Raw genomic sequence first — 26,266 nt, 5'->3', positions numbered from 1 at the left:
ATCAACAAAAAAAGGAATCAGTGGGAGCTGTCTACCTTGACATCCATTAATTACGTTTTTGTCACATGATCTGCCAACTCCAATGATAAACAGGAACTCTTTTATGAGAGTGAAACTCCTGGCTATAAATTGTAATGCTCAAGCTTTTTCTTATAAATGAATAAAGAGTGAACACAACAGCTGCACTGTACTTAAAACATTACAGTATTTCAATGTCCTGTCTCAAATTAAACATAATCTTGTAGGACGTTGATTGAGTTTTATTCAGTCTTATTTGGTAAGGACATTCAGCATTCAACATATTGACTGTGGACATATTTGCCCACACTACCTCCAAATATTTCAGCTTCTCTCTCCCATTTTTCCTTTATATATTGTGTGTTTACTTATTCTACCTGGGCAAACCCTTGATATATTTTAGAAATGTATTTAATTACTGGTATTGATTTGTATGCCAACAGGAACACCTTCAAAACCCCTGACTCCACAGCCTCCAACTCCTTAAATATGCTTGTTACATAATGTCTTACTTGTAGGAATCTGTGGAAGTCCTGGGTTGTTAATCCTTGGTCTTTTAAATCATCAAAGTTTTTTTTTTAACATTTCCCTTAAATAAAACATGACTAGATCTGCCTCTTTCCAGCTGCAGTGTCTTAAATTTAATTCTGGGTCTCTTACCGCACCAAATGAAATGAGGAATCCATGTATCAGGCTCTTTAAATTTTCTTCCATGGGTCTCCATTGATACAAGCAGTACTCGTGGGAGTATATTCATCTTAACTACTTTTACTCTTTGAGCTAAACTTAAAAAGGGGAGCAGGCTCCATCTCGTCAAATCAGATTTTATTTTGTTCATAAGGGGGTCGTGATTTATTTGTATAATATTTGGAGGAGTTTTGGTAATGGTGATGCATAGGTATGTAATTGATGCACAGTCCCAGTTCACCTTAAAGGGATTCAGTGCATATTGTTTTGGGACGTAGTTAAAAGTTAGTATTTGAGACTTGTTCATCTTTAGTTTGTAACCAGATAGATTACCATATTCAAGCAAGACTGAAATGAGTTCTGAAAGGAATAATTCAGGGCTACCTAAATATAATAATAAATCATCTGCAAATAGTGCTAGTTTTATTTTCTGCTTGATGTATTTTGATGCCTATTATTTTTGTATTTACTCTTATACACTGACTCAATGGCTTAATGAAAATAGAAAACAGAAGCAGAGAGAGAGGGCAGCTGTGTCTGCAACCCATCCCTAATTCAAACTGGGAGGTGAATTTGCTATTGATCTTTATCATAGCTATTGGTTTGTGGCAGAGAGCTTTGATAGTTCAAATAAAATCATCTTGGAATCTGAAATAGGATAATACTTTGTACAGAAAAGACAGAGTTAAAGGCCTTTTCTTCAAGTCCAAGAATAACTGCATCTAAGTTATTCTTTTGAATGTGCTGAATGATATGACGGGTTTGTAGGATATTATCGTTCGTTTGCCTCTGTCTGGTAAAACCAGTTTGATCAAAGTGTATAATAGCCTATCTGGTAAAATGGATTGAAAGTCATCTGGCAGTTATGGTAGTAAAAAGTTTGTAATCTTGGTTTAAAACACTGACACTAGGTCTGTAATTTGAGCATTCTAACTTGTCCTTGTTGGGTTTTGGAATAACAGCAATGGTCCCCTCACTCCAAGAGGTGGGGGGTTGCACACAGATTTGAAGCACATGGTTTAAAGTGCTTAATAACAGGGGTGATAGCTGTTCACTGAATGTTTTGTACCACTCCGCTGTGAAACCATCAGGCCCAGGGGACTTGTTTGCTTTGAACCATCTGATTGCCTTTTCTAGCTCGTGAGTTTGTATTTCTGCCTGCAATTTTTCATTTTGCTGGTCTGTGACTTGTGGTAGGTTTAGAGTTTGTGAAACAGCCTCAGTAGCCTTAGTTCCTTTGTGTGACTGTTGGGCATAGAGATTTCCACAATAACTTTTAAAGCACTTGAACTATGTTCCTGTTCAGCACAATTCTGAATCGCTTTTCATATTAATTCCTAAAGATTGATTCATATAACCAAAAAAAGATTTTAATAAAAGCATTTTCCACTGTGAACTTAAAGTGTAACGCACCCCCATGTAAAAGCATATTACCGCCAGCCCAGACGAATTTAAAAAAACTCCATCAAATTTAAATTGTTTTGAAACAGGGTCCCTCATTGTGTAAATTGTCCTTTCTGATTATTGTTTTCTTATTTTGTTCACTAAAAGTTTTGCAGACTTACTGCACACTTCATAATAATTTTGTCTGACAAACAGCAACCTTTTCTGTATTTCCTGTGTGTATAAATCTCCTATTTGGTTCTTTAATTCTTTAATATTTGTGAAATAGGAAGGTTGGTTGGTAAATTTATGTTGATCTTCCAAATTCTTTAGCTCAGCCTGAAGTGCATTTAATTTCTAATTTTTTTGCTTTTTATGAAATGTCATTTTTGCAATAACCCCCCCCCCCCCCCCATAACTGCCTTGCAGGCATCCCAAAGAGTTAAAGGAGACACTTTGCCTTTGTCATTTTCTTCTACATATTTAAGAATATCCATCTTTAACTGAGTTCCTGTTCGTTCTCGCAGTGCATTTATATTTAATCTCCATTTAATCTTCGTTAGAAAACTGTAGCAAATAGTGACTCTTTGGGTCACCAAGCATCCATACCAACCATTTAGACACTATTTATTGGTCAGCTGGTTGTCTGGGAAGTCTTTTCTGCCCTCATGTAAAAAAGTGTAAACAAGTGAGGTTCGCTAACTGTCAGACGGACTTTACCTGGAACCATTAACCGTTGGTCAGTAAGATGGAGTTTTTCTGCAACAAACATGAGGTAAACAGAACCAAATGAGTATACAAAACCACAATGATTAATAAACTCACTAACTGAACTGAAGACAGGCAGGCAGGATGTAAGGATCTAACAGAAACAAGAGTAACTAAATCTGTAAAGAACAACATACTAAATAACGAAAGGAGACAAGAAGTAAGGAACAGAATCTACAGGCTAACAAATAATATGAAAAAGGAGAAAAAAAACTGATGGACTTCATGATCCCCAGAAACAAAAACTAACAATAATCAAACACCTGGGGATCGTGACATAGAATTCAAGCCTGAATCAAGTCTACCCTATTCATCTAACCTGTTTTGCTGAAACTTTTAAATACATTCTTTTTACCCTATGTATTTAAAAATACATCGTTCTTACCAATCTTGTAAACCTCTCTTTGTGAACGTTCTATGTTTTCATCACTGTAATTCTGACAAAACAGCAAATATTTTGTTAGTATGTGAGGATAATCTCAGCTGTTTCCACTGTCAAGTCTTACGTGTTGCCTTTACCAGAAATTGACCTTCTTCTATGTACACATCTCTTAGGGTTATTTATTTATTTGGTTGTTTCTACTGTTGCCTCTCCTTGCACTACCGACCTTTCTGTTACCCCCTAATATGGATTTTGCCACTTCTGTGAAGGTTAAGTTTTCAGTAGTAAAGGAGTTGGTTTACTTTCTTTCGTCTTTCTGCCGGCTGGCTTGTCCCCCTGTGGGTTTATGTGGTTATAGATAAGGAGTGGTCAAAAAAATCCCTGTTCAATACGTGCCAACCTGAAATATAGGAGATTTAAATGTGCCACTACTAGAACAAAGTGGGGTATAAAAAGAATGAACATTATCTTTATTTGTATATTTTATCTGAGCATACACAGACAAACATTAACTAAGAGAACTGAAACGTATTGCATGACATTTACAAGTTCAAGCATATTGTACCGTAGAGGGTTGTAATTTTCTAAAATTTTCTGTGTAACATCATACTGCTGGAATAAAAGGTGCATCATTTTAAAGATGTTTAAGAAACACATCTTTACTAGGAGTTGTCAATAGGCATGGATGGCACGGTGATTAGCTTCAACTAAACGCAAATCTCAAACTCATTTTCTGATTTACATACTTTTAATATCGTCACTTTCCTAAAAAAATGGGTTACGGCGGGGTTTTTTTTGTGTGTGCCAATAATTATATTTCTCCCTAAATCAACTTAATAGTTTAATGCCGTATAATTTTGTGTATTTTTTTTTAAACTGGGAAACAAAAGGACTTAGGCCATTATTTTCGGACGGTGATGACATTTGCTTTCACGTTTGCATCTGTGTGGACAATTAAACCGTCCAATCACTGCTCGCTCGTGCTGCCCCACCACATCTCTTGCTCGCGCACGCGCCGGCTCGGTTAGCGCGGCCACGCGGACCCGATGGTAGGACAGGTCACAGCTGAGCCGATGAGATCATGGAGGCTGCGCTGAGGTCGGACGGGATACGGCCAACGGGACTGTTCGGTGATGGAGAGCTGCCTGTTTGGTAAGATGGGGTTGCGCATTTAGTGCGCACCTGGACTCTTTTTTTTTTTTTTTTTTAAGGCGGGATCGTTATATGATGCTATCATATGAATAGAAAAATTAAATTGAGATGGGTCAGTTTGCTTGGCAGATTATATCTTATGTAAGGTACAGGCTCGGACTCGTGTGGCCGTGTATATGTGCAAGAAACTAATCCTTCATGCCGTGGTCGTAGTAGAATTATTCGGGCGTCCGTGTCCGGGGTTGCGTGGTCACAGGGACGGTCACCGCTCCGCTTAAAAGGTCTTCTCCTCGGTAGGTTGTTCGTCTGTAGCTTTAAAACTATGCCGAACTACACAATAGACCCTTTTAATAATGATAAATTGTTACTCTGCTGTAACAGCGAGGGTGGTAACTCCACTTTTCTCTCCGCAGCAACAGCTGGTTGTCTACTCCAAAGTAAGAAGCAGACGCTTGAGGTCTGATGTAATATCAGACTCGCTTTTAAACCGAGCGTTTTCAACACTTGCGGATTTCTCTGCCCGTACTTTTCTCATATGAAATGCTAAAGGTTCTCAGAGCTGCGTGAACTTCGCTTGTATTCTCTGTAATGAACCAGCCATTTGTGGCACCTCCATCTTAATGTGTAAATACTACAACAACAAAAAAAAAGCTTTATAGGTGCTGGCTAACATGTATGTGCTTTTCTTTTTAAACATAATTTTCATTCTGCATTGTCTCATTTATAATAAAGACTGCATCTTACATTTCTATAGGCCCCCCTGAAATGCCTTAGACAGCTGTTGGTTCCATTGCATGCACAGGACATTCCGTTTATTGTCCCAAGCTATAATGGATAAGGGATTGACGGCTATGTTATGACTGACAGGCAGATTTAACCAATCTCTCAGTTGCATCCTGTTCAGGGACTCCCAGCAACCAATCCTTTCAGATTAGAGGAGGGATTACTATTTGGATTTGCCTCTGCTTCATAGCCCGTTCTCAATGTCTGCTGTCCCAGCAGACTGGGTTATGCTTTCTTTAATTCCTCCTATGGTATTTTTTTAAAAAATTATTATTATTATAAGATGCTGTTAACATTTTAAGTTTTTTTAACTTAACAAACCTAACAAGCTTTTTTTGTCACCGCTACATATGATACAGATACATGCCTGTTTATTGTATGTTAATTTACTCTCACATTGACAGCCTTTAACATAATGTACCAAGAATGATTTGGCCTAAATTCGTAGAACCCATTTTCCATCCACTATTTTTAGTTGAAGCCCGAGGTATATCTATGGCCTTGCAAAGTCTGACTGTAAATTCGCAATTAGCCCACAGGGATGGAAGATGATGAAGAGTGGTCTTTCAATTCTTAATCTCCGGAGCCCACAGCAAGTTGCACAATGTTTTCTTTTTTGTCAGACCTCTGCAGACATTTAAGTCCCAATGATTCCATTTGTCGCTGTCCGTGGTGCTAAAACAGTCACACCCATTTGCATTCTTCCTGTTTGCATTTGCTTTGGTATGTAGGACCTGGCACACGGCTTTAGGTATAGTGCTTTAGATGCAATGAGCCGGGGTTTATGAGCGATTGGTTGTTTCTGTATTCCCTCGATGATGTATAGTCTCATGGTTAGCATAGATGTTGATATTCTGTTTCTCAACACATACAATTCCTGCATTGGGAAAAGAAAGAATTATGAGGTACTACCGTAATTTATGAAGTTGTTGAGTGGCTGACAACTTGTCATTTTTTAAAATGTGTCGGCTAGAGCCAAAAAATGGTAGATATTGATACTTGTGTTGGTTTTGTCAATTTTCTTTATCTATTATTTGCTATCTTTTAATTTATTTTGTTTGTATGTCTGTCTTACTTTTTGCTGCCTAGAATCCATGATGACCTGCAGTGTAGCTGAAAATACAAGACATCCTGCTTATGTCTCTTGGAGCCCCATTGCCAACAGTCTCAATTTTCTTCGAAAAAGACTAAATAAGTCTCAATGCCTACACAGTCAGATATGGACAAGTAAAAAGTATGTGGCCAACAAGTGCCCTTTGTTGCTTATTCTTATTCCATAAATGGATAACCCAGTTTTCCCATTTCTAACAATTTCCCTCCCGATGTTATATTTTGCCATACAACTATGCCTTTAAACATAAGAGCCAAGCCCTCACACAGCAAGCTGGCTGCTGCTGCAAAGAGTGGTGGGCAAAACGATGGCAGCACGCCTCATTCACGCTTCTCAAAGTCTGCAAAACAAGGAAAAGGCAAACAGGCTGTCATCTCAGGTCCTGGGTCCCGCTCAGGACTTGAGCCTGGATCTGTGTCAGGGGGTGGGCCTCCACCAGTAGCTAAACTGGCCGGGGCACAAGGTTCAGTTTCAAAGCCGGGTTCAAGAACCAAAGTCAGCACATCAACAGGCAACAAAGGCTCAGCTCGTGGTTCAGCAACAGCTCCAGGTGGTAAAACCCTGTCCATGGAGAACATCCAGTCTATAAGTGCGGCCTATGCCACTTCTGGCACCATGTATCCCAGTGAGCGGGAATCCTTGGAACCCTCTGGTGGATACCCTAAAGGTACCATGACATTAGGCCGAAGTACCCGCCGCTCATCTTATGGCAACCGCACAACAGCTATTGGAAGCACCCCAAACATCACTCAAACAGCCTCCAGTATGCATCACATATCAGACTCTTGTGGAGACCAAACTGTGCTTTCCACAGGTACTTCCAGTTTGCGACGGCAGTCTGGAAGGTTCACTCAGACACTGGATTCTGCTGATCGGGGAGAGGTTTCCACCTATGATCTCCAGGCTCAGCTGAGGGATCTTCAGAGGGAGAATGAAAATCTCCGGAGAGAACTGGACGGAGGGAGGGATGGAAAGACAAGCTATGGCATGAGTAGTGTTAATTTCTGGAGCCCAGACGTAAAGAGAGACAAGGGGAGTAGGCGTGAAGAGGGAGTAAGGACGCCAGCTCTAAAGGAGCAATGCAGGTTAAACCAAGACGATTTACAGGTGAGAAAGCAAACTGCTACAAGGTACTGACCCCACTTTACATTTTTTCACATTTTGTCACATTACAGCCATTAACTTCAGTGCATTTTATAGCTGTTATATACTACTATCTATTAAATATTATGTATTTACTATTTATTAACATGTAGTGCATAACAGTGAGGGGAAAGGAACAAATTCTACATGGCTTTCCAACTCTTTTACAAATTAAAATCTGAGATGTGTGTACACATGTGTTCATCCTCCTTTAAGCTCGTACCCTAAACAAAATCCAGTGCAACTGCATGTCTTCATAAGTCACATAGGTCATTAGTGAACAAACAGCATTATGAAGACCATGGAAACACACCAGACAGGTCAAGGATAAAGTATTGCAGAAGTTTAAGGCAGGGATTCGTTGCAAAGCAATATTCTAAGATTTAAACATCACAGGGAGTACTGTTTTGTCATCCAAAAGATAAAAATCTCAATGTAGAGGAGTCTTAGAAGATGTTTGAGACTGCAAAAGACCTGAAAGTGGCACAGGTGTTCACCTTCCCTCAGCATGTAGCTAAAGATACAATGTAAGAACATAATTTAAAACATAAATATGTTAATACTAGAGATGCACTAATTGTGCTCTTCCAAGGCAATACTGATTTTTGGATTTTTCTTCAAAGTCTGCAGAATTTCCCCCCTTTTTTCATCTAAGAGCTATATTTCATAAAAATATAAAACTTGTGTTGCAGGTACTTGTAAAGAGGTAGGAATCTTATAGACCAACAAAAAGGGCAAACTAGCCAAACGTAATCTGTGACCAGTAGTTTGCTGCATCTCTATTAAATACAATGGATAATCTGTGTCAAAATTTAAGAAAGGCTGTTCAGTGACTCTGTTCATAGTGTCTGTGTTTGAGGTATTTTGAAGGGAGGAAAAGGCAAAAATATAAAAATGCACTCCTTTGTGTTGGTCTGTCCCATTGAATAATAATCAAAAACATCTAAGATGGTGACTGCAGTGGGACAAAATGTGAAAAAGTTACTTCAGTGAATCCACTCATTAGTCAAATTCTGATGTTTTGTGCTCATCTCTGAAAACCACTCCTCTGTCAAAACACTATTTGTTCTCATCTTCAAGGTTACACTGAAAAGCTTGGGTGCTGTTTAGATGTAACAATGTTTGCTATCCTGCCTCGATGTGTTTCCATGGAAACTTGCTCTAATGGCATGCACTCAAGGTGTTTGCCGAGTTCTCAAAGGGCTCACAGCTTCTGCTGAAGGAACAGCGACCAGTCTGTCCTGTGCAGTCTCTCCCCCGGAGTCTGTCCCACTCATTCTGAGGTGTTATCCATCTGTCTGCCTCACCCACTGCTTGGCCACTGTGGAGTGTCTCTCCTTTGTTTATCCTCCCTCTGCATTTTATCTTGTTTCCCTTCTGTTTCTTTTTTTATCGAGAAGTTTTCATCTTTGCGTCTCTTTGTGTCTGTCTAGAGTTTTTTTTCCCCAGGAGAAAATCCAGATACTATCTGCTATTAATATTCTGACAAAAATGTTGTTTGTTTGAGGCTTCATAAAGTACAGAACGTCAAAGCTATAAGCATTTTGTTGCTTTCACATATAATAAACAAAACAAGGCATAACTGCATTCCCCTGTTGTAACCAAGGAGCCTGCTCTGCATATGTATTTTTAACTTTTTCCTTTCACGTAGTCATAAAGGGTGAGAACGCTGCAGTTGTACAAATGAGTGCCACACTAGAATTTATAAAGTTCGAAATAGAAAGGAGAATTAATTAGAAATCAATGCCTATGTCAAGCTGTGTCCCTCAAATACATTTTAAAATTACTGATTAACAGTTCTTTTCTTCCTCTGAAATACGTTGAGTTTACTTGTCCTTGATAACATCTTTGCATATTAATTCGCTCAATCTTTCATGGTCTGAACAAGTTAATTTAACAGATCTACTTTATATGTAATCCTTTGTTTGGTTCTATTATACAGTTTAATCACAGTTAGTTGCTTTATATTAACTTATGTATGTCATTCTAAGCAATTAGAAACATCAGATGCAATTAAAATCATAGGTAAAAACACACTGTCCCCTGGAGTACATTTTGCTACATCTTACCCTCTGTCTCTGTTTGTGTCTTTTTCTGCTATTGTCTGTCTTTCATACACACCCGCCCACAGCTGTTGAGCTCCAGTTGTTCAGTTTTCTTCCCAATATTGATTATACTACTCATTAAACAGCAACCGTGTCTTTCCCCAGGCTTTAACCAACACTGTATCTCAGTGTTTCCGACTCCGAAAAGAAAGGAAAGTTCACTTCGATCCTCTCACTTATGTGCCTCCAGTTCAGTTCTCCTTCCCATTTCTCTTCTCCATTTCTCCCCCTCCTCCCTTTTTGAACTTTTTTATCTTTTGTGTCTCTGGAAAACAGGTGAGTCAGACAAGATAACTCCAGTTTAGCATAAAGAATGTCACCTTTTCTTTCATCCGCACTCGGTTAACCTTTCCCCTCCGACCATTTGTTTATTGGACGTGCGTGTTTGTTTGATTTGTGAAGACGTATGTGTACACATAAGCATTTGTGTATCTACACTCTCAGTTGTGTGTTTTCAAGGAGGACTGTCCTCCCACTCTAATTTGACATTCAGTGCGAGTTGTTGCATTGATTATCCATATACTCCCTCGCCTCGCTCCTCTACATCTCCGCTCTGTGTCCTTGGCACTCCCCACCTTCTGGACAGTAGCAGAGAAATCAGTGTTGGCATGACAAACAAGCAAAGGTTTCCCACAAATAATTACAGTCAATGACAATATATTAGAGGTGTATTTTACCAAATTCGAAAATATATGTGAATTACATGCGCCAAACTAATTGGGCTCTACTAATTAACTTGAAAGTTCACTGTTGTCATGCAATTCTGCAAAGTAAATGTCAGATGTATCTGAACGTCTATGACATGTCCAGTGGTGTGCAAATGTAGAAAGTAAAGCTTTCTGATGATCAAACAAAAATTATGAATTAAAAAGGGCAGTTCTCAAATGAGGAGGTCACGTATGAAGTGGAAAAAAAAAAACTATCCAAACCAAAACAAAGTGAAAAGGTAGTACCCCCGCTAAACTTGATAACATGCGGTGCCACTGTTGGCAGCAACAATTGATGGCATTAAGTCTTTTCTGTCTCTGTGGAGGTATTTTAGGCCTCTCTGTTTTCCACAGTTGTTTCAGCCACAATAGAGGGCTTTCAAACATTAATGCCCTCTTCAAAGTCACACCACAGCATCTTAATTGTAATTAGGCCCATTGCATGAGCAAACCATTCCAAAACCTTTCATTTTGTTTGCTTTTATGTGCCGCTGGTGTTTCTTGGATTATTGTGCTTCTGCACCTCATCTTAGAGTCACAAAATGTCTAGGCATTCCCCTTCAGGATGTTGTTTTAGAGAGCAGAATTCATGCTACCATCAGTGATTGCGAGATGTCCAGGTCTTGAAGCAGCAAAGTAGCCCTATTACACTATGTCAACAAATGTTTGACTTTAGGTACTACGATCCTGTCTATTTAACTTTAAATTCTATTAAACAGGGTGAGATGATTAAGAACTAGTTTTCATTTACAAACTGGGCTAGAGGACGAGATTCTCAAATTTAATTTTGTACCAAATGTCATGCAAGTTGACAGAATATTGTACCAAAAGTACTGGAGATCATTAAGATATTTCTTGATGTATATATATATATATATATATATATATATATATATATATATATATATATATATATATATATATATAGACCTTTGTGATCTTTTTGGTCAGCGATGATTTTTCACCTTGGTACTCTCCCATTTGTGCCCAGTCTCTTTCTCTCATAAACTCTAACCTTAACACTGGAAAATGAAGCATGTAGTTCTTTATATGTTATTCTGTGTCCCTTTGTGGCCTCTGGGAGGAGTTGTCAATGCAGTTTTGGAATAATTTTAGTTGGTCACTGTTCCTTATTTTCTCCATTTGCAGATAATGGCTCTCACTGTGGTTCGAATGGAGTCCCAAACCCTTAGGAATGGCTTTGTAACCCCATTACAGTTTAATAGATGTGAAGGAACCTCTCTTAATCTGTTCTGGGATGTCTTTATATTGGGGCATGATGTTTTGCTTTTTCAGATTAATTTATCCCTCTTAATGTTGTAAACCAGGTTCTATTTAAATTTCTGTGGCAAGAATTAGGACTGGGTACGGCTTGTGAAATTGAACCCCAAAAAGTGGTCAATTGCAGTTAATTCATGATTTTAAAAGGGGAGCAACTACTTCTTTACAAAAGACCAGATTGGCTTTGATAGCTCTTTTTTTAATAATTGGAATCAAAATTTGAAAACTGTATTAACTCAGGTAGCCTTTGTCTGTTATTAAAATATGTTCAATGATCTGAAACTTGAGTGTAACATAACATTTAAAACAGAAGTAATGTGTGTGTGTGTGTGTGTGGGGGTGGGGGGGGCTCTTTATGTTGTCTTTTGTCTCATGTTTGTATGTTTAACACTGTGCCCTGACATATAAAAAACAACAGCAAAACAAAAAAACTCAAACCAAATATTTCAAGGCAATTCTTAACTGGCAGGTGGTGCAGGATGATGAGGGTGGCTTGAGGTAGTAACCTCCACTTGAGCCATGTGCAATTTAGTCAGTCCAGTAATACATTGAATTAGAAATCAGTTTGTTATTGCTGCAGTTCATCTTTATGGAAATGTGTTGAGGATTTTGCAACCCCCTCCCAAAGAAATTAAATAAATTACTAGAACAAAAAACAAACCAACAGAGCCACTAGAATACAAAGAGAAATATCCTTCAGTGTCCCTCACTGGGGAAATCCCTGTGTACCACCAGCAAAGTGAAAAATGAGAATTGCAAACCATGCAGGATGGGCAAATTTAGAACATAAGAACATGTACTGTAGAGTTATCAGCTGTTAAAATTAGCATGATCAAAAATGTAAGTTGTGTGCAGCTGAGTAGGGTGATTAAAAATGTAAAACAAAATTGCATATTTGTGCATAAAACACCTCCAAACTATTTGCAACAATGAAAAAAAAAACAGTAAAAAAGAAACAAAAAGGGACCTAAACTTCAACATAACCACTCAAAATTGTAATTACTTTGACAAGTTGATAGCAAGTAAATTTTTTATACAATCTTTCAAGATAAACATGGCAAGGTTCTTCACAGCAAAAAACACAAATGACAAAAAGATTAAAACAACATCTCTAAAACAAGTCAATTGCGTCCCCCCCAAGAACAAAGCCTCTGTCACCAATTATCAGAATGTATAACTTTAGGAATTATATATACTTGTCTGAAACAAGCTTTTGCTGATGTTTTCTAGATTTTTAAAATCACTTCACTCAGTTGCACATTTCTTTAAACTAAGTATAGCATATTTAATAACTACAGTTTCTTATGTTCTTATTTGTTTTTATATTTTTACCTTTGTGTATATCTGCATGCTTCCATTAGCATTTCACTATGCTGCTGGTACACCTGAATTTCCCCACTGGGGGACAATAAAGGATATTGCTATTATATTGTGTAGGAGCAGAAATCCCCTAAAATGAGAACTGAAGGACACACAGCTGCTACAGAAACAGCTGCAATACTTCTTACAGGGGTTTTATGGAAACATGAGAATGTAAGTTGCCTTTCATATCTTTATCTTGAACTTTGAAATTCTGTAATAATAAAACTTTCATTTTCAGCTTCATGTCATTTGGAAATCTGTCATTCGATTTGGTGTTTCTCAGATGTTCAACCAGACATCCCTTTTTCAAGCACTCCGACTTAGGGAACACATAAAAGTATCCCATAAACATCTATCCAATTTATTATTGTTGTCTTTAGAGATTTATTATAATCTTAAAGAAGCAGTGTCATTAACCGCAGTCAATTTTAGAGGTATTAAAATGTAATCAGTTGTATTCATTTAAATTATATTTTGTATTGTGCATCAAAAGCGTACTATTATTGGCAGACAATATTGTGATTTTTAGTCATCTGAACCAGAGTAAATGTTTTTTAAGTATTTAACCCAAGTCTATTTCATTTTATACTCATCTGTTGAGTTAATTTTTTCTGTCTTCTATAATCTGTATTATGTCTAGGAATTTGGTGACATAAATATAAAACAGTTTTTATATGGAGTAATTCTACTTAACGCTTACTTCCACCCTGTAATGGTCTTTCCACTTCAAACACATGCTCCCTGTTCCTAGTCCTAGTTTGGCATGTGTTTCTAGAGAAATCGCGCCCCCTTGTGACCTGACTGTGTAACTACAACCCAGCAGCTTTACAAGTCAAGTTATTGACTTTTGTTTCTGTGCTTGTTTGTTTTTATCACTTTCTGCTACAGTTCGGGGATATCAGAAGAAGCAAGGTCTGTTTTTTTTTTTGGTTTTTTTTTTTGCAACACTTGCTCTTTTGTATGCAAATGTTTGTATGGATTGTGCTCAGTTTTGGCATGCGTGAATTGATTTATATGATTACTAAATATAGTTTAACTTTGTTTTTGTAGCAGCTTCCGTTAACAGTTCAGGAGCTACAGGAGGAGCTGAGAGCTCACAGAGAGACAAACAGCCGTCTGCGGCAACAGCGGGAACAGGGCAGCTCCTACCGGGAACACCGTATGGACCAGGAGTTCAGAGGGGGGGTCAGCCCTGGGCACAGTCCCAGACAAAGTCCCATAAACCTGCACAGTCCTGCACCGAAAAACAGCCCCAGAGCCAGCCCCTCTAACACCTTTAATCCAAGGCAACAAGAGGCTGACATCATCATTCATAGTCCTGGCTATGGGTCTAACACATTGGCAGCCACACAGAGACTTAGCCCAGCCAACACCCTTCATCCTGGGCAGAGAAATAGCCCCAACCAGCTCCTCTACAGTCCGAACCATGGTACGAGAGCAGTGCCCAGTTCTAGCCCCGGTGGTCCCTGTAGCCCCTGTCAGGTGCCTGGGTGTGACGGCTTTTCGTCACCTCCTCCTCAGGATCCAACGGAGGAAAACTTCTTCCGACTGCAGTCAGAACATGAGCGCCAAGCCAACGAGCTGTCCCTGCTGAGGAAGACTATGGAAGAGATGGAGATGAGAATTGACTCCCAGAAGCAGACGCTGGGTGTACGAGACGAGAGTATTCAGAGGCTTCTGGAGATGCTTCAAGGTCAGGGGCACTGGGAACGAGGACAGCAGACAGGCGTAGTTACCATGGCTGCAAAGGAGGCTGACGCCCACTTGGAGAACATGCATTTGAGAGAGGTGTGTAAATCTTCTTCATAGTTTTTCTATGTGAAATCTTCACAAAGTTCCCAATGATTGGTTATCTTCAAAAAAGAAAATCTGTATTTCTTTGGAGGATTTCAGCTTGTATGGGAGTGTTTAGTAACTTTGAAAACCCATCATACAGTTTTATGCAAAAGGCACAATTATGGTCCTTTGAAGTTTTGTTTTTACTTTGTTGTCACACTTACATGTTTTAAATTTAAACACGTTTTATTGGACAAAGATGGAGGGAACAAAGATTACAGTTTTCCTATTACTAATAAAAAAAATAATTTACTAATAAACAATCATACATATCAACTTGACACCATATGAGTAGGTGAGCATTTTTATAAGTGATTTACATCTCTGATGACATTTGGCATGTTGAAGACATGGTTTAAGGTCAAACCACAGCATCTGAATTTGATTTAAGTTTCCACCTTGACTAGGCCACTCCAAGACCTTAATCTGCTTTCTTATAACCATTCAGAACTGGACTTCCTGGTGTGCTTTGGATCATTGTCTTGCTACATAACCACTAAAATGTGTTTTAAATGTAAAACAGAAATCGGGACTTTGATGCATTGTTTCTGGTCATGTTTGTGGTTGCAAAGTTATTTGGTCTGGTATAATTTGTGAAATACAGAAAATATTAGGAATATGTGTACTTCTAATATGGGGAGTGGTGGCCTTGTGCTTAGAGTATTGTGCTTTCGTACCGGAGGCTCTCTGGGTCCTCTGAGCAAGACCCTGAGCAAAACCCTGAGCAAAAACAATCAAAAAAAAAAACTGATGGCCAGTGATTCTACTTAAGGATTTTCTGGTTAAGAGAAGAATCCATGGCTCCATCATTTATGGCAAGGTATGCAGACTTTAGCAACAAAGCAGCATTTCCACCAACATGTTTTTTTTTTCCATTAGATTTTTTTTTAACTTTACAACTCAAAAAGCAAAACAACATCACATGAGCTCAGACTCAACATGCCACACAAATCACAGGTTAGGAAAAAAAACAAAACAAAAACAAACATTAACATAAGAAAATTCCTGAAGCGTAAGGTCTGAGATTTCAGGTTCAACAAACTCCAAATATGGTTTCCAAACCTCAAGGAAAAGGTCTGTTTTAGAAAGTAATGTGCTTGTTAATTATTCTAATGGAGCTAAGTCTTGCAGTACCCTTTGCAAGCCTTTAACAGTAGGCCCTCTTGCACTAGTCCATTGCATCAGGATATTTTTCCTTACAGCAAAAGTGATTATGCAATACAATCATTACTTATCATTCAATGTCACATTTTTAAAGGTAAGGACATTGACTTCATTTTAATAACCTTTATTTGTCATTGCAACATGAAACTTGTCCTCTGCATTTAACCTATCCTTTAGGGAGCAGTGAGCTGCCACTATGCGGCAGCCGAGAGAGCATTCTTGGGCTCTTGCTCAGGGTCTTGCTCAGAGGACCCAGAGAGCCTCCGGTACGAAAGCACAATACTCTAAGCACAAGGCCACCACTCCCCGTATTAGAAGTACACATATTCCTAATATTTTCTGTGTTTCACAAATTATACCAGACCAAATAACTTTGCAACCACAAACATGACCAGAAACAATGCATCAAAGTCCCGATTTCTGTTTTACATTTAAAACACATTTTAGAAACCAAAGTAGTGTTTGTGGTTTGGTAATCTATGCATCCTAGGAAGAATTATAAGTGGTATAGATTTTCTTTCTATTGCACACGTGGATGGTTTTAGCATATTTCCAAATATTACTCCAGTCTTCATCATTAATTATAACAGAAAGGTCATACTTTACAGTGTCTTTCAGTTTGTGCAAAGAGACCATTGAGACGGAGGATAACACTTTGTATAAGACGCTCATAGACATCTTTGCATTCCCCTGAAACAGTGCCCTTTCAGCTGATGAGATTACCACAATTGAGGGGTCTTTACCCCTCAATTGTTGTCAGACAGTTTCTATTTAAGTTATGTCTTGATTTTGCAGCTCTGTCAGTAATCAGACCTGTCTTGTGAAATTGAACACAGCTGTAAAAAAGGGTTAATCACAGTTAATATTTGATTAAATGATTGAGACAATATATGTTTTGCTTGGGAGCCAAGTTGGTTTGGATAGCATTTTACTTTGATACACCGTGTGTATCTTTGTCTGATATACATTTTTTAATTGTCTAAAACATGTAGATATAACAAAAAATAAGTAAAATGTAAGTTGGTTTTTAAAGTACTGTTAGCAACAAGACATCAGCACCTTGTGTTTTCTAATACCAACACAGACTTTTATTAAAAAAGGTTACCATTAGGATCTTGTTGTGTTAAAGCAAATGCAATTGTGTCTATATACTTTTTTTTTCCTCCTATTTCTCAGTATTTGGCTTTGAGTTTTTTTTTTTTTTCATTTCGTGTGCACCTGTTTTTTTCCATGTATTTTGTGGGGTGTTAAAGCAGAAAGCAGCTCAGCAGGTCTTATCAATGGACCAGATTAACATGCGGAGACCTCTAAGCTTGTGTTCAGCCATGCAGTTTTACAATCTCGTGTCATGTGTGTGTGTGTGTGTGTGTGTGTGTACATTCAAGTACACGACCATGTTGTGTGTGTAAAGCTGCTGATCATTTCCCAGTTGTAGTGCAGCCATCTTTGCATTTGGCATTTCACTGTTCATGACATGTGAGGAGCTTTCTGTGCAGTGAAAGGTATTATTATTAAATAACTTGGGATTATGTTGAAGCATATAAAAAAAAAAAATATTCAATGTTAATCTTTTTGTCTTAACCTGGCATTATCAGAGTCCATAGCTGCGGGAAGTAGTGTTTCTGCACAGGTGTGTGTGTGTGTGTGTGTGTGTGTGTGTATCCTCGAATTTGAGGGCTCACAATAGACGGCTCTGGAGCTCCTCACTCCTGCCTTATCTATTTTTAACTTTTAAATCTTCTTAGCCTTTAATTTCCCTATCTCTGACTGTGTGTGCATGTGTGAAGCCCATGTTTGTGTGTCTCTCTGATACTGTTTGTGTCATAATGTTCTTATCTTTCTTTCTCTGAGTCTACCTCTCTGTGTCTAGTCAGAATAAAGGCATATGTGTATGTGTGTGTGTGGGTGTGTGTGAGCATGTGTACACATCTGGATCCTTTCGGCTTAGCGTTTCACGCAAGAGAACACCCTCTAAGGATTGCAGATGGGATATCCACCCATGGCGGTAGCTTGGCCAACAAGGCGACTTTTGGTTGGTTGGCTCAGGCCATGTTAATGCAGACGTGTGTGTATATGTATCTGTTTGTCATGTATGGGACCTAACCGTGATTTGTACGTAAGAAGTGAGTACCTGTTCACACAATCTTTAAGCCATGTTATTTTTAAGCATTTGACAGCTTAAGATAGGCTGTGTACGCTACAGAGGGGGAGGGCAATCATGTCTGAGTGGTCTGTCAGAGGGAGAGGGAGACATGTTAGAAAGGTTCTGTTTTTCTAAAGTAGAAAAACAGGCTATGTTTATCTGAATATTAATGTATGATTAATGAGCGAAAACACTCTGACCTCCCTGATTGAAAAGAGAGGGAGTGTTGTTCTTTCAGCTTCTTTTTTTAGTTTCCCTCTTGGAAGATGGGGGTGATAGAGTCTCTGTTGGAGCACACACACACACACACACACACACACACACACACATACATATATATATATATATATATATATATATATATATATATATATATATATATATATATATATATATATATATATATATATATATATATATGGTTGTGTTAAAGCTTCATAGGACTTATTTCAGATACTTCCAAGAGTTTTGACAGTTAGATTCCTTTGAAACTCTTTGGTAGCTGTATCAGTTTTTGAAATTCGTCTGTTTGAAGCATCTCTGAGCAGAACAAAAAGCGGTTGACTGCTGCTTCACTTTGTGTGTTACACTTGCTCATGTCATGGTTCTGAATGCGAGCCAGGATTGGCAGCAATTGTCTCTGTTAGGGGGGCACTTCTCTTAGTTATCTGATTAGCACCAACAGAAATCAGCCCAGCTTCTTTTTATTATGTCGCTCATGTTTAAATGAAAGTGCTGGATTAGTTTGAGTCAAAGGTAATAAATGTCTCGTTTTTAGTTTTCTGGAAAGTTTGTTGACAGAATCACTCAATATTTGTGCTGACACAAAAATTATTTAATGTAATAAATAATCTAACATTTGGGTGAATATTTTACAGAACCAATGATTTAGCTACAGATATGTAAAAATGTATAAACTCTTTGTTGTAGCTTTCAGAACTAACATATAATAGCCAGATGTGAAATCACTGGAAGCAAGCGTCTGCATTGATGTGTTCTGCAAGTAAATTAGTACATTTTATTCATATAGCACCTTTCTCAAGTTAAACGTCACAAAGAGCTTTACAATAGAGAAAAACCCATAGAAGATAAAGACATAAGATAAAAGATAAAAACAAAATAACAAAATAAAAGTAGTTAAAAGTCAACCTGAATAAATTAGTCTTCAACCGCTTCTTTAAAAGAATCAACAGACTCAAGACAGCATAAAGATGGAGGTAATACATTGAACAATCTTGGGGTCATTGCTCAAAAGGCTTTATCCTATCTATTCTCAAAAATGTGTTTGCGGAACAACTAACTACCTCTGACCAAAAGATCTCAGACGGAGAGAAGGATTGTTGGCCTAGAAGGTCAAAGATATAGGCTGGGGCTTGACCACAAAGGGCTCTAAAAGTAAAGACTAACATTTTTAAATTAATTCTAAAAAGTACAGGTAGCCAGTGCCAGGTTTGAACTTGAATAATGTGCTCTCTCTGTTTTTTTTGTGCTGGTTAAGAACCTTCCAGCAGCATTTTAAACTGACTGGAGACGTCAAGATTTTTCTTAACACCAGAGTTCAAAACTTGGAAATATTTCTGTACTGAGAGAAACTTAAGATTATTCCACAAGAAAGGCACTCAAATGACAGCAGAATAAAAAAAAATAATACCAAGGCGTCTGATGTTTAGTTTGACAGAGGAGACCAATACACTAAGTTATAGAAATGGATCTTGGATATACTTCTGTAATTGTTAAGCTCTGTAGGATCCTAGTTGTATTATTCTAAATAATGGCTCAACGCCATGCTTGAAAGAACTTGAAACCAAACCTGTTAAAAGTAAAGTATTAGTAATTTCTACAATCTGTAGATGTCCAGGGCCTTTCGAAAGTTTTTTTATACCTCTTTAAGTTTTTGTCCAACATACAGTATTTTATTGAGTTTTATTTGACAGACCAAAGCAAACTTGCCCATAATTGTGAAGTGGAAGAAAAGAAAAAGTGGGATTTTCAAGTCAAATTGAATGGATTTTGTTTGTGAACAACAATGTTCAAGTATGTCTACAGAATCCCAGTTGGGTTTAGGTGTGGACTTTAACTGGTCCATTCTAATACACAAATACACTTTGATCTAAACTATCTTATTTCAGTCCTGGCTGATTTTTTTATGTTGTTGTCCAGCTGGAAGTTGAACCCCCTCTCCAGTCTTTTATTGTCTCTTCTTCCTGGCTTGCTCCATCAACCTGTTCATTAACTTTGACCTGCCTCCCTGTCCCTCCTGAACATAAGCCTCCCCATGACATGATGCAGCCATCACCATGTTCCACGGTGGGGATGGGGTGTTCAGTGAAGTACAGTGCAAGTTTACACCATGCTCAGAGACATTAAGTTCAACTATGGTCCCATTTGACCAGATCATTTTCTTCCACTTGTTTGTGTGGTCCATGTAATGTCCAGAGTGTAAAAATTGTTTTAAAACCTAATTGAGTTTTATCTCTGACTTTTTTGGTATGTTCTTTAGCCTTTTGTAATGCGTTTTTTCGTTAATAGTCAAACATCTGAGGCCTCCACTTAACAGCTGTAAAGAAATTAAACTCTTGTGCACCATTTGCTGACTACCTGACTGCTGAAGAAAATTGTTAGTGCTCAATTTTATTTAGGAGTGTCAGACTGAATACAAATCTGTGACACAACTTTAAAAACGCGTAGTTCACAATTGGGCACTACTTTTTGTCAATCTAACATATGAAATCCCAATATGATGCATTTAACTTTGTGGCTGTAAGGCGACAAAATGTGAAGAAATTCCCTGGTTATGAGTATTTTAGCATGACTTAGCATAAGGTTGTGGAGCTGCCTCAGTCTGTGATGATGTAGATCTGTCAGCAGACGGTATAGGTAGTGTTGCATTCTCACTTGTTTTTCCTGTTTAGCCAACATAATAACATTAGTGCATATTGTCTGTATATTCTTTTTACTTTTTGAATCAATATACAGTATTTCACTAATCGATATTGAATAACAAGGATCAACATGGGATCCACAAAACTGGGTGAATTGTTTTGTGTCAAGTTAGTCTTGGCTGTGCTGTCTGCTGTAAAATGTGAACGCTTGCAGTAGTAAAAATGGCCACAAAGTGGTACTGTTCTGTTAGAGTTTAGCTGCTGTGGCCATTACATGCACGGTGAACCAAAGTCATGTGTGATGGGGCACACAAACACACATATGCATGCTGAGAGGCATAAATCTGGGTCTAATTGACTCTCCCCAGCTGCCAGGTCCCTGTGGACCCAATAATAACAGCAGCACCACTGGTCTTATCCTGCCCAACCCTGACCTGCTGCCAAAATTCATACACGCATATACATACACTCTCACTGTGAGATTTCTGCTTTGGCATTTATATATTCTTACATATAGTGATGTTGTCATATGTTCTGTAGGGGCTCTAAATAGAGTTAGGGTCCCTATTTCATGTGAAGACATCTCACTCAGTGTGGGATCAGTAAGGTTGAGTATATTGCTCTGCTGTTAAAAAGAAGCAAGCAAGCACTTATGACTCCCCTGGCTTCAGAACTCCTACTGCTTGTTTTGGCAGCTGCTCTCTATCTGCTCTTTTCTTCAAAAACATTGTTGAATGTTTTTAGTCTTTTAAACCCTTTAGTGCTAACCTGTTGAAATGGTAAATTCACGCCAGCAAGTCCTTATTTTTTTCCATCTTTTACAATAAAATTTCTTCTTGCTTAGTTTTTTCATGCCAACATCTGCTTAATTCTGCTTATGTCTCTTTGGGTGTCCCTGTACTCTCTCATTCTTTCCTTCCATTTGGATATGCTTTTGTTTTATTTTGGTTAGTTAGCCAAGATTCTTGGTTTCAGTCTTTGCTAATGCTGTTTCTCAGAAGTGACCTTAGAGGACTATACAATAAAATACCAACAAACACACGTATATTTTTACTCCCCTGTCCTTTTACATAACCAAACTTTACACACTCTGTTGATTCCCTAGAATGTTTGGCCAGAAAACCCTATTAAGACATTACGTTCCTCATACTTTCTTATGCAGTTGACCAATTCTTGTTCTAAGGTAGGCTAACTCACTTTCAGTTTCCAAATGTCTTGATGAACTGCTCAGGAATTCTCTTAATGAATCGGTATGTCTAAGATCTGTAATGCGACCTAGGTAAGGATTCACTGATTGCTTAGCAGTACAGATTCAATTTTGCTAATAACATATAGAGTAAGGTTTTCTCTTACTGGGTCAAGAGCGATGTAATCCCATCATATATCTAAACCCAACTTACTTTTTGATAAATAGAAATTATAAGTAACTAATGTAAATAGCAATATAATACTCTGCTAATGAAGCCAAGCATACAGTTTCAATACATTTTTTGATTGATTTAACAGTCTTCTGCAATAACAAAAGCATCATTGTGCTTTTTCAAATGTGCTGTAGGCCAATTCTAAAGTTTTAAAAAAAAATAAGGACTTGCATAGAAAACATTTGGATGTGGTCCACCTTAATGCTTTGTGGAAAGAGGGTGGGACAGTGTGTGGGTGATGATGCAACAAAAAAGGAGTAAAATATTTAAGTAGTCTGGTTATCAAAATAATGTTATTTATTTCTCTATGTTTCTAGCTTTTTATGATTTCTATTGATGGCAATATACATTTTATATACTGTATAATGTATATGCACACTTTGTATTGCACCCTATATAAATTTATTTTGGTTCTAATTCCCATTTGTTCAAAATTGCAAAACAAACAAATAACAGAAGCTCTAACTCAGATGCTACAGCCATGTTAAATGCTAAAGTTCAAGACTGCTAACGATAAAACCAAAAGAGAAACGGCATTCTCTCTGACAGGCATATAGCAATATGGTTTAGGTTAACAAAATTGCATCTAAATGAATCACTTGACTTCTAGAAGAAGGTCCTTCGACATTATGCACTGCAACAATGTTTGGTAACACTTTGACACCTAAAACCTTGAATAGCGTACAACTGTGAAACAGTAGGATTGTGGGGTGATGATTTGGGCCTTTTTTGCAACCATGGGCTTCAGGCACCCTTGCAGTCCCAGAGCTGCTCATGAACTCTGGTATATTAGAATCAAATGTGAGGCACTGCTTTGAAATGCTGGAGGTTTAGCTAAATTGGGTTGTGCAGTAGGACGAAGATCCCAAGCAGAACAACAAATCTACAAGGGAATAGCTGAAAAAGAAAAGAATCAAGGTACTGACCCAGTCAATGAGGGGGACGAATACTCACTTTATTGCTATTTTTTTTTTCATGTGTCCTGTCTGGCAGTGTAACATTAAGAATTGCTATTGAATAAATGCAATGTAAAATTTGCAATCCTTAAAAAAAGTTTTTACTTTCTTATATACTAAATTGGTGCATCTTAAACTTTTTTGCTATTCCTTTGACAGTGTTCATTGGGTACTGCTACCCTAAGACCATGACAGGCAACTTATATTATTGCTCTCATTGCATTGCTTGTTCCTGCTTTATGAGAATACTTTTCAATGTTGGATTTTGGTTAATACGTTTTCTTTTTATTATTTCTATAACCTAGTTCAGGTTTTGTTGTTTAGTTAGGCTTACAGATTGTTCTAATTTTTAATGTTTACTTTATTAGGCATCAGTGCTTCCTTTTCCCTTTTATCTGTTTTATTCCATATTACACAAACTAGTCACATATTTTCACACTCTTCATTTGTCAACAAACTCTAGAAAACGTTAGTTTGCATTCACTGGTTTGTGTTTGGCACACATAACGGCATTGTCTCAAGGCTAGAATTGAAACATCATATGGAATCCTTCGCTCAGTATTGTAGAAACTAATTGCGTGGTGTTATATTTATACCTATTTCTTCCATATGCTCAGATCTGACACATATGGAACAAAGAAGACAGCCTTTGATGACATGCTCTCTTGCATGACTTAATTTCCTCCTCTGAGACAGACAAATTTTCCAAGATCATAAAACTGTGCACACACCATGACAAACGTAAATTGTGGCACATGCATGCTCAGACTGACACACTGATACACATTTGGTCACACGTAGATGCAGGTTTTCATGGCTTGGGTACAGTGCTAAATCAAGAGTATCCAGAGGGATTATGACCGGTCGCATTTGTAAAAGTTTTTGAAAGCTCCGCTTCTCTTAGAGGAACTATCTGTGCTATTGCTGCAAAGCGAGCCAAATTGGAGGGATTGGTCAGTGGAAAGATCGAATGCTCGGTATAAAAGATCTTCAGTTTATTCTACCCACCAAACATCTTCCCATAAGGCTAAAATATCTCCAATATGAATCAGGGCATCTTGAAATGGAAATAACTGAGCTAATTTGCAACAGATTCTATTGGACTAAGATGGGATCAGCAGTGGAACAATATGGAAAATTGTGGTAGATGTAACATATTGTATTTTTCAGAAAATAAGCCGCACTTAAAATCCTTAAATTTTCTCAAAAAGTGATGCCGGTCTTTATAATCCGGTGCGCCTTAAATATGTTTACAGTTGTGCTTACCGTTGTGAGCGATTTTATGTCGTACAGTAGGCTATAAAATCAGTTATATTGTGTAAGTACAAAGCAATGAAGCTGTTCCGCTCAATGGATATTCGGAGCATTACGTTACACTGTGTCACTACCTGATCGGACCCCTGAGCAGTCTATAAGACTGCCTGACTTTCTGTTTTTAGAGCCTGATTCTAAAGGGTATGCAAAAATTGTTGCAGTGACATTTATTTTTTACATGGTACCCTCAGGTGTTTCCAAGCCAAAGACCAACAAGCATCCACAGTTGTGACTTGACCATTTCCTTGTCCACTACGGACTTCCTGCATGGATACATTCTGACCATGAAATGCCATGACAGAGAACTAAAAAATACAGCTGAACACAGGGAGCTTTTCAAAACATTTAAAATAAATGTTCTGGTGGGAAACAGTAAAGTGAAGAGAGTCCTCTCAGGAACAACTGTGAGGGAGAGCGCCTTTTGGCTGTATAGGATTCAGTGAGCATAAGTAAACTCAGACATAACAACTCAGTGTCTCAGAGTGTGTGCCCACCCCCTGGAACACGTGAAAATTCTTCATGAACTGCAAACTGCCAAAATAACACTAATCCATCCCTTACCCTAAACCTAAACAAACACTAGTATACATGTTATGATACACTACTAAGGCTACCAACAGCAACTTTGTGGGCAAAATCTTTTATTGCTGGTCATGAGGCCACTAATCTCAGAATCCATGTGGGGGCGATGGTCCTGATCAGAGGTTCCTTCAGCTCCATTTAGATCATGAAAGTTACAGTTAAGAGTGTGATGATGTCACAGCAGACTGTGTCTTGGAAACAGCAGGCAACTTTAAGCTCAGTACTAGGGGTAATGGCTGAGACAATAGAGGGATCCATAATACAGGTGAGGGTCATACACTTAAGACCAGATTTAGGCAGACACATTCAAGGAGCAGATGATGTGTCCAACAAGGGCGAGGTGAGGCAGGGGAATCCTATAAGAGAACTTAAAGAAACACATGCACAGTAGGCAAGAAATCCTGGAAATCTACTCGCACTGTCTCTCTGACAGGACTGCAAGAAAAACCCTCAGCACACAAGAAGCAAAAATACAGACAACAGCATAAGCAGACACATTTCAGGTGGGAGGGTTTTCGGGTGGGGGTCATCCAAGTCCAGTACCCTAAGTGAGCAGCGCGTATGCTCGCATCCGACCTAGGATCCTGTCCCAGGGGGAAAAAAAACAAATGTGCACTGAGAATGTAGTGAGGTACAGGTGGGTGTAATTATCACCATGTTCATATGTGAGTGTGCATGTGTGCTTCAGTATGGGCCCATGACTCTCCAGCTGCCCCCCCCCCCCTTCAGCCATAGTCTTACATGGTATATTATCAGTAGTTCAAGAAGGGCCCTGTTCAAGTTCACAGGTGTCATGAGCGGGTCTGAGCAGGGTTATAGCATTTTGTTTGCATAACATCCAGGAGAATTTGGGATAAGCCAGCCTCGAAGGTCAGTCATTTGGGCGATAACAAGGAGATTGTTTTATTGTCAGGCTGAGTGGGAATTTAGTGTCAGGTCATTTCAACAACCTCGATGGACGAAATAGACAGACACATCATCTTCCAAACTCCCTAGGAATCCATGATGTATCGTTGAGAAAATTTTATCAATTACGTAGAGCGATCAGCTGATCAGATCCATAGTTTTCCATTCGGATGATTTGCA

General features: G+C 38.3%; 1 protein-coding gene across 2 annotated transcripts in view; it reads left to right on the top strand.

The window, feature by feature from the left end:
- The first annotated feature begins 4,253 nt into the window (after window positions 1–4,253).
- LOC105935874 (ELKS/Rab6-interacting/CAST family member 1) overlaps window positions 4,254–26,266 on the top strand; it is a 230,611-nt gene continuing 208,598 nt past the window's right edge. Inside the window, exons 1-4 of one of the 2 annotated variants that reach the window (XM_036138446.1) lie at window positions 4,254–4,390; window positions 6,263–7,391; window positions 13,771–13,794; window positions 13,933–14,670. In XM_036138446.1, coding sequence (XP_035994339.1) covers window positions 6,519–7,391; window positions 13,771–13,794; window positions 13,933–14,670 — 1,635 coding nt within the window. In that variant the 5' untranslated portion in view covers window positions 4,254–4,390; window positions 6,263–6,518. The remainder of the gene's footprint in view (window positions 4,391–6,262; window positions 7,392–13,770; window positions 13,795–13,932; window positions 14,671–26,266) is intronic. The other variant, XM_036138454.1, reaches the window with a different exon arrangement.

This window comes from Fundulus heteroclitus, chromosome 1, assembly GCF_011125445.2.
Source record: "Fundulus heteroclitus isolate FHET01 chromosome 1, MU-UCD_Fhet_4.1, whole genome shotgun sequence".
NCBI classification, from domain to species: domain Eukaryota; kingdom Metazoa; phylum Chordata; class Actinopteri; order Cyprinodontiformes; family Fundulidae; genus Fundulus; species Fundulus heteroclitus.
Note: the sequence above shows the minus strand (reverse complement) of the source record. Positions and strands in the feature narration are given on the sequence as shown.